At 49.4% G+C, this 9,315-nt stretch overlaps 1 protein-coding gene across 3 annotated transcripts in view; it reads right to left on the bottom strand.

Moving 5' to 3' along the window:
• Nucleotides 1-3,814: 3,814 nt before the first annotated feature.
• Nucleotides 3,815-9,315, bottom strand: part of LOC149362622 (uncharacterized) — a 53,243-nt gene continuing 47,742 nt past the window's right edge. For all 3 annotated transcript variants that reach the window (XM_089569773.1, XM_089569775.1, XM_089569774.1), the window contains exon 10: nt 3,815-4,488. In XM_089569773.1, coding sequence (XP_089425899.1) covers nt 4,177-4,488 — 312 coding nt within the window. In that variant the 3' untranslated portion in view covers nt 3,815-4,176. The remainder of the gene's footprint in view (nt 4,489-9,315) is intronic.

Here is a 9,315-nt window from a genome sequence, read left to right as displayed (position 1 = left end):
GGCAGGCTGCGACACGCTGTGCGTTCCGCTCTTGAATAGGCTCAAGCGTCCTCCAACTTTTATGCGAAGCATATTACTAGAGCTACACTACAGCCCGTAGAGACCGGTGGAGCTACCATTGACCTTGAGCGTGACCACGTGACACCACGTGACAACATGACGTCACAGCAGAGGAGAGATGGGCTGCCGGCTCGCGCGGTCGGCCGCGGCGGTGGAGGCTCCACATCAGAGGCGCGGCGGCTGACCACGTGACAACATGACGTCACAGCAGAGGAGATATGGGCTGCCGGCTCGCGCGGTCGGCCGCGGCGGTGGAGGCTCCACATCAGAGGCGCTGCAGCTGACCACGTGACGCTACAGCAGCGGTATAAAGATGAGCTTGCCTCGCTCTCCGGGCACTTACGAGGCGGGCAGGTGTTGGGATGCCGCCTAGAAGCAGGGCTGATTTGAACGAGAAGCGAAACCTTCAGCGTGCCACATAGACTGATGAAGAGCGGGATGTACGTCAACCAAGGAAAGCCATGTATTACCAAGCCTAGCCATCAATATGCTTCGCATCTGACTAGGCTTAACCTTAGCTAAGCCTCAGCCATTTTTTTTCATGCTTCGATAAAGAAATGCGCACGTGACGTGGTCCGATTTCCACTTGCCTCCGTACACAAGATCACCTTAAAGCATGAGCTTTTTTTCCTTGCTCTTTCCTTCGCGCTCGCGTCGGTGCACGCAGTGGGGACCATGGCAGCGCGCCAGAATGCTGCGCTCAAATAGCATGGCGCGTTCATCTTTCGTCGGGAGCTCCGGTGGCGGTGGCGCGATCGGCAGTTATAATAGAGTGAGTAAATGGAGATACATGAGTAAAAGCAGAGTTTCCAAGGAGGAATTCTTTTTTGCAGCTTTTGTTCCCTTCATATGTTGCTCTAAAAAGAACTCTGCCTTGAAAACGCGTGTAACAGTCAGGATTTGCCCATTGATGACACCAAACGCAGTACTACAAGAGGCAAAAAGCAGATTATTGAAGAATATTGCATTGAGTAACCTGGTAATGGTAGCGTCTGGATTAAATTATGTTTTCAACCGTCATGCAGCAGTACTATAGTTGAACGATTAGCAGAGGGAGATGATGATATGGAGGCAATAGCACTGCACGTGCAGACTGTGTTGTGCACAATACCGGAGGTGCGAAGGCGTACCATAGAGGTCGAAACAGAAGTGGTAACAGTGAACCAGGAGATAAGGAAACTTGACTTATTAAAGGGCTTCGAAGTGGCAGAAATAAACAGGTAAGTTCGAGGAGCAGGCGTAGGTAGAAGTGTGGATGAGATGATACCCATGAGTGGAAGCGGGGGGGGGGGGGGGGGGGGGGAGCCCAGATACGATAGCGCTAGGCGGGTCATGCAGTGGCTTTTTTAGGAGCTCCGTGGGAACTTTGGGTGTAGGAGTAGGCGGCAGCGAAGAAAATACTGGAAGCCTAGAAACAGGCCACTAGCAAGATCAGGAAGAAAAATATAAAAAATAATGTTAACAGCAGGATGAGTCAGACAAAAATGCAAAAGGACAGAAAGAGTGAAATGGTTACAAAAAGGACAGCAGTTAGAGGAAGAAGCAACAGGTATATACTCTCTGTGCGAGGCACATCTCAGGGATCTGGAAGACCCACCGTTTATTGATGGCTATGTATGGGACAGGTGCAAACAAAAAAAAAAAAAACAGCGGAAAAAGGGAGGGGGGATTTGATTTCCCAATATTTCGAGGAGCAAAGTAGCAAAGAATAAAATCGATTTACAAACATGTCTCAATATCAAGAACAATTACCAGTAAAATTACATAGCTAACGTTAGCCTATTTGTGTACAAGAAGAGTTAAATGTCTCAGTTGCGGCATCAAACAGCTTTGAGACGGGGAAGATGGATGACCGCACCCAGGATCTGGATGGATACACCGATAGTAACAGCCAACCTAGTTATTGTGAATATATAGCCGAAATCTGCGGAAGGCGTCAACAACAAGCGGTTACAAGATTGACGGCTCGAAAGCAGGACAATGACGTAAAGGCTTCCGCTCCCGGTGGTGTCGTTGGTGACGGGGAGCCAAGTGCATGCTGTATTTCTTCACGTATGATGTCCGTGAGCAACGCCACATAAAAGTTAAGGATTAAAAATTGCTAAAATATAAAAGTCAAAAGAATATGTATTTAAAGAAAAATGGCAAATTTGTAGGTAATGACGCTAAATTTGACAGATTAGTTTATCATTATCACCAGCTTAACTACGTTTACTGCGGGAAAAAGGCCTCTACCATGCTTCTCCAATTAACCCTGTCCTTTGCCAGCTGCGGCCACCGTATCCCCGCAAACTTCTTAATCTCATTCGCCCACATAACTTTCTGCCATCCACTGCGGGTGAGAGGAGTGCAAAGAAAAAGATATATTGAGCGTTGTGTCACCTGTCCATATATCATTCCAAAGAGTACGCTCCTAACATTCATTAATCCATTCATCCATCCATTCATCTCTCTATGGTAGTGATGCCTGCGGATGCAAGGCGCCTATACAACATTCATATGCAGCCGCTGCGGTGGCTCAGTGGTTATGGTGCTCGGCTGCTGACCCGAAAGACGCGGGTTCGATCCCGGCCGCGGCGGTTGAATTTCTTTTGGGAGAAATTCTAGAGGCCCGTGTGCTGCGCGATGTCAGTGCACGTTAAATAACCCCAGGTGGTCGAAATTTCTGGAGCCCTCCACTACGGCGTCTCTCATAGCCTCAGTCGCTTTGGGACGTTAAACCCCATAAACCAAACCAAACAACATTCATATGCGCGCTACTTTGTCATTGCTCAAGAAACTGTTCGGGGGCCAAGCGTGGCCAACGACTTTTCAAGCACGTGCCAAACACTTCGCCTGAGGTCCGCCATCATGCTAGATTATGCGTGACGGCCAGGTGCTTTATCAGCACTCTGGACGATGCTGCCTGAACTCAGGTCGGCAGCCACGGTCTTTCTTAACACAGACTTCTGTTTGACCACGCGCACTAGAAACCAATGTGAATTTCGACCATGACCGATCACAAGCTTTCGGCCTCTCCTTCTTGGGTAGTTATTCAAATTCAATCAGTCATTTGTGCTTAGTATAATTTCCGCAATATTCGGCGTCCCTCGATGGCTGAATCATCCTTCTTAATTGTGGCAGAATTTTCGTCTTTCCTACACTAGCGCTTGGAAGGAATGCCAATGATTTCGAACGGTCTTGCGTCTACTGAAAATGATACCTATAAACACTGAAATGTGTAATTGTATGCCACTGTGCGAAAAATCAAGTTGCAAAAGCAAACAAACAAGAGAAACTTCACAAAGGGATAAACGATATAAACAGATGAACACCGGATGAACAGACATGGCTATCAATGCCGTCAGCTGCAAAAAAAATGCTATGGGCAGTGAAAGTACTTTAAAGTACTGTAATGAAGTTACTTGCACAATTAATGTGGACGGCCACAATCTTCCTTCGAGCGGAGCTCAACAGACCAGCGTTCTGGAGCGCAAAACCCGAAATTCGTCAGCTTCGTCTTTCTTCTTCTTTCTCTCCTTCGTCGGCGCTAGCTGCTGGGGCATCAAACCCCAACTATCTTCCTTACAGTACATACAGTGCGTCATTCTTCCTTTTTTTAAAATGCAGCTCGTCGTACAAAAGAAAAAATGAAAAGCAGGACATGAAACGAACGAAGCGTCAAGTATGGTGCGATTGAAAATTTATTCATCGCAAGCCTTTTTCGCCTACTATTAGCCTTTTTCGTCTTCTCACAATTCAAATCCTAGACGAGACCACGTATAATGAAGGCGTAAAACGTAAAGCACGTCTTTTCACTGTGGCCTACTGTGCTAAACTAGCCGATCATCAACAACATTTACACTTGTTCAGGCGCAAGATTAGGGATGAGTATCTAAAGCGTCCGAAACAAGGGCAATTTACAACAGTCATCTAAGCGACTTGCATCTATTCTGATGACAAAGTCCTGTCGACACGAGCGACCAACGCTTCAAGACTGGCTCGCACTAAATTTTTAGGGGATCTTTATGTAGCCGGTATGAACGAGGCGTTCCCACATTTCACACATCGGATGAACGGAAGAATAATGGGCGTATAAAATTATGAGCAATATGCGGCGGAGCGATGAGGGCTCCGTCAGAGCTGGCAGGGGTGCTCTGGTCGCATGGCGCTCCCGGCGCGACACCCGAAGGCCTCCCAGAAGGGCTCCACGTCCCGCAGCGCCATGTTGCAGCGCGATCGGGCCGAAGTGGCTCGGCCGAGTGCACTGGGCACAGCCTGGCCGCACAGCTGGAAGCAGTGCGCGGCGAAGAAGGCGCGCTCCTCGCCGCCCAGACGCCGCGACATTTCGGACATCAGCGCCGATGAGGAGGAACTGCCGCCACTAGCGTTGCGCATCTTCTCGAAGGCGGCGTAGGCGATGCGCACCCCCATCTGGTCCATCAGCACCTGCGATGGTCGTAGTCGCAAGGATTTGTCTGGAAAATCACTGCCTTGGAAAAGCATGATAAGCATAGCTGCCAACTTCTCTTGGAAAGAACATTATCTAGAAAAGGCACGGTCAGCGTCGCTGCGAGCATGTCTAGAAAAAAAACAATCAGTTTCGCCGCAAGCTCGTCTTGGAAAATGCACCCTTTAGGAAAATCTCTTCAGGAAAACCTTTCTCGATAAAAGCACAATCAGTTCCGCCGCAAACATTGCTTGGAAAACCACGACCAGCGTCGCAACAACCTTATCTCAGAAATATCACTGCCTTGGAAAAACACCGATAAATGTCGCGTAGGTTCACTAGAAGGTGCACTTACGCTATCGCGTGACGAACAGAGGGCAAAACGCTTGTCTAGAACACGTTCTGGTCATGTTTCGGGCTGTACACGCGATATCTACAGAAAACATTTCGTTAAAAATGGTCTGGATGTAACCATGTGCAGCTGAACTTATAGGATTTCGTTGTGATTGTTTGACTTCCTGGTCGCAGTGGCTTTGAGAGGTGCAGAACAGACAGTTCGCTCGTTCTAGACATGCGTTTTGACCTCTGTACATGGCTGCGACAAATGTCACGGAACATCGGTCGCAAAAACGATCATGAAGTTGGTGGATGTCCTCAATAGGTTGGTGGGCGATCTCGCCGTCAAAAAATGCTATTTCTACAGTGATCATGGAAAATTTTTGCACAACTGTTTAATTCAAAAATTCCTCGGACTTCCCTATTAACCCGAAGCATGTACCTGTGCCTGTGACCGCGTGGCTGACTATAGTACTTGAACCGCAGGGTTTTTGTCACCGCAGAGCAATCAATACTTTCTGAAAAAAGACAGTGTCGGAGTTCAGTGAGCCAGTACATACGACGGAGATCCCGTTCTTGTGAAGCTAGAAAACAGATACTATATAGGAGAGAAAAACAGTGCACTTTGTTTCGACTGATTTGGCAGGTTTTAACAGCGGCCATGACCGTATTAGACCGAGAGGTCCTGGAAAGACGGATCAACATATGCTGCCGGCCAATTCTTGAATTAGCGTTATTTTTCCATCCCTAATTGCACCTTGTAAAAGGCTTCTCTCGGCTAAACCGCCGGCATATTCATGTTGTAATTTGACGCGTATGGTGGCATTTGGAGGTCCATTTTCTTTAATATCATGCTTTAGTGGAGTAATTACCTGTTTAAATCAAAATTAGTAACCTCCATCGTCTGAGGCTACAAAGAGCAAAAAAAAGGGGTATGCGCAGCAATGGTTTTGATGGCGCAATCACGCTTATTCAGGGTAAACGACTTGTTCAGCATAAGAATAGTATCTTATATCCACAGCAGGAATCAAGATGAACCGGAACCATTACTACTTGTGCCACTTGTTCTGGCTCTTTTTTTTTATTCGAGCTGTTTGCCATTAGGCATAATGAAAAAGGGAAAGAAAGTTATAAAAAGGAGTGTAAACAAGCCTCGCTTAAAAAGCGGCAAAAGTTCGCGAAAAACCGATTATCTTGAGTCCACTTGCGATAGTCGTCCGCAACGTCCCATCGCAGGCCAACCTTTCTTAGGAAGCGTCGTCTCACGGAAACTGTAGCCGGGCAAGTCCACAGCAAGTGTTTTATTGCGAAAGCAATACTACTTGCACTTTCACGCCTTTGCCGTTGTTGACTCTGGGGCATCCCACCGCTGTCGCCACTGTTGGGACTGGGTGTCCGAGCCAAGGAACGGTCGAGGCGACGGTGAGTCAAATAAATTTTATGTACAGTATGTACAAGGGCTTTTACATGATACAAGAGTCAAGAGCACCACGGGCAGGCACACAGAAGAAGGGCGGCCCCGGCGGCGAGCGTAGCTCCGGCGTGATGGCTCTTCTGCTGCCCGTCTGCTCCTCGGGTTCAGCGCGGCTCCGTTTTTATAGCCGCTGGTAACGGTTACGGCAGCCAGCCGTTCAAATCCTCCAATCACTGGCCACCGTTCAAATTGGACCAATGGTCGAGAGGCGACGCGTCGGAGGAGCCCGCACCGACGGAGAGGAGGGAAGGATGAAGGGTCCGTGTCGGCGCCGGCCTGGCTGGATGAGTCACGCTGCATGTCGCGACTTGTCCGAGAAAGTCTGGGCCTGCTTTGAGCGCCGGCGGACGCGCAGCGCTGGTTTAGACAGGCCCGCCAGCGAAATGTGGGCGCCGGCACGACAGCACCACCGCCGCCAGACAATGCGCCACGAAGATGAGCTACTTCCGCGTGGCTCGGATGCGGGGCGCGCTCGTACGCCAGGCTCCTCCAAGTTCTCGTCCGGTGTTCAGCCGCAGGTAGCTCCAGGCTCCTTTCCGAGAACGGGTCCCGCTCGTCAGGACAGGGTCACTGCTCCGCAGCTTAGTCGCCCAGGTGACTAGATCAGCTTCGCTCGGTCCTTCGGAAGAGCTTGCTTCTCAGCATGGGTCGTTGATCGATCTGCATGTTGCCAAGGACCGACCAACAGGCAACACCCAACACGAGCAAGTGCCCTCCGTCACCCGTCAATACACCAGACTTAAAGTCACAAAAACTCTGCTGGCTATATTTCTGTCCCCTTTTTGTTCCCTCTTCTACAAGAGACGCATGTGGGATACGAGAACTCTAAAGTAATAAACTCAAACAAAGTGTCAAACGCAAGCAACCCAAGGAATGAAATGATTGTAAATTGGCTCCCTCGAGATCATTTGGGCAGGAAAACAATCGGCTGAGGCCGCGAATGAGGACATCAATTTTGCCCCGATTTACGAGCGAACTTAACAAGCGTTCGCGAAGTGACAAAATGTAAATAGCGAAGCGTTCGAAGGTAGCCTTGGTCAGAGCGCACGGCTTAGTGCGTCTGCGTTCGCGTTTAACTTGCCTTTCTTATAACGAACGACAAGATTGTGCTGCTGGAGTATCATACTCCACCTCAGCAACCGGCCGCTCTTAGATGACATATTATTTAACCAAGTTAGTGGGCAGTGGTCGGTTTCTACTACGAACTTGGAACCAGCGACGTAGCAGGCGAGCTTCTGAACTGCCCACACCAGGCAGGCGCATTCTTTTTCAGAAGTGCTGTACGCCTCTTCACGGCAAGTCAACTTACGGCTTAGGTACAAAACTGGCCTTTCATTGCCCTCATCATCCTCTTGGCATAGCACAGCTCCCATGCCCCGATCACTGGCATCACACTGAATTATGAAGCCTTTTGAAAAATCAGGCGCCATTAGTACTGGCTCCTCACTCAAGGCCTGTTTCAGCATTTGAAACGCGTTCTCTTTTTTTTGGTCCCATGTCACCTTCACGGGTTCCGACTTTCGAAGCGCGTCTGTGAGAGGACTGGCAAGCGTCGAGTAGTCTTTTACATAATGCTGGTAATATCCAGCCAAGCCTAAAAATGCCCTTATCTCGGTCTTAGTGGTTGGCCGGGGGTAGTTTACGACAGCGGCTGCTTTGATTTCTGACGGTCTACGCCGGCCGCGCCCCACCACATGCCCTAGGTAAGTCACTTCGGCGCAACCTAGCTGGCATTTAGCAGGTTTGACTGTGAGGCCGGCATCCTTCAGCCTGCTCAGCACGACCCGTAAGTGATCTACATGTTCTTCCCATGTGTTAGAAAAGATGGCGACATCGTCCAGGTACGGGAGCGCGTACTCGGACAGACCATGGAGCACGTGGTCCATTAGATTCGAGAAGCAATATGGCGCGTTTTTGAGTCCGAAACTCAACATGACTGGGCGGAACGTTCCGAATGGGGAAACGAACGCGGCGTAGCGGCTGGCGCGCTCTGTAAGGGGGACTTGCCAATAGCCTCGCACGAGGTCTAGCGTGGATATGTAATTCGACCTTGACACTGTCTCCACCCTTTCCTCAAGGTTTGGTATTGGATAGGTCTGATCCCGGGTTATCGCGTTTAGTCGCCGGTAATCAATACACGGTCTGGGATCTTTTCCCGGTACTTGCACTAGTATCAAGGGCGATGTGTAATCGCTCTCACCCGGTACTATGACTCCCAGGTCTTACATTCGCTTAATCTCACCTGCCATGATTTCTTTCTGCACGGGAGAGCAGCGATACGGCTTACTACGGATCGGTTCTTCACACGTTAGCTCGATGTCGTGCTCAATTAGCGTCGTCTTTCCGGGACGATCCGAAAACACTTTTTCGAACTCAGAAACAATCATTCTCAAGTCTTCCTTCTGGGCTTGGCTTAGACGTGGTTCTAAGTTAACCTGTTCTAACAATGCAGCCGAACCGCATTCCTTCATGTCCGCAGAGGTCAGGATTTCTGCACCTTCCTCGTCCGAACCATTCAAAATCACATTCACGACGGCGTGACGCTGAATGTACGGTTTCATCAGGTTACTATGATAGATTTTGTTGGGCCTTCTACCTAGTTTAACTTCGTAGTTGGTATCAGAAAGTTTCGATACCACGTTCGCGGGTCCCTCCCACTGGACCTCAAGCTTATTTTTCTTAGACGGTCGCAGTATCATTACTTGGCTGCCCACTTGGAATGTACGCTTCTTTGCTGACTTGTCGTAGTACTCTTTTGACAATTGTTGCGCTGCCTTCATGTGGCTCTCGACAAGATCTTTCGTTTTTCCGATCCTTTGAAGCAGGTTAAGGACGTACGTGACCACGTTTGGGTCTTCCTCCTCGCCTTCCCACGACTCTCGCAGCATTCGCAGCGGTGTTCTTAAGCTTCGGCCGTACACAAGCTCCGCAGGGCTGAAGCCTGTGCTCTCGTGGGGAGCGGATCGTAAAGCGAACATAGCTGCAGGCACGCAGGCTTCCCAATCGCGTTTGCGCT

This window comes from Amblyomma mixtum, chromosome 2 (assembly GCF_055824585.1).
Source record: "Amblyomma mixtum isolate Tamu chromosome 2, ASM5582458v1, whole genome shotgun sequence".
In the NCBI taxonomy this organism is placed as follows: Eukaryota; Metazoa; Arthropoda; class Arachnida; order Ixodida; family Ixodidae; genus Amblyomma; species Amblyomma mixtum.
The sequence above is the reverse complement of the archived record's forward strand: the minus strand, read 5'-3'. Positions and strand labels throughout refer to the sequence as shown.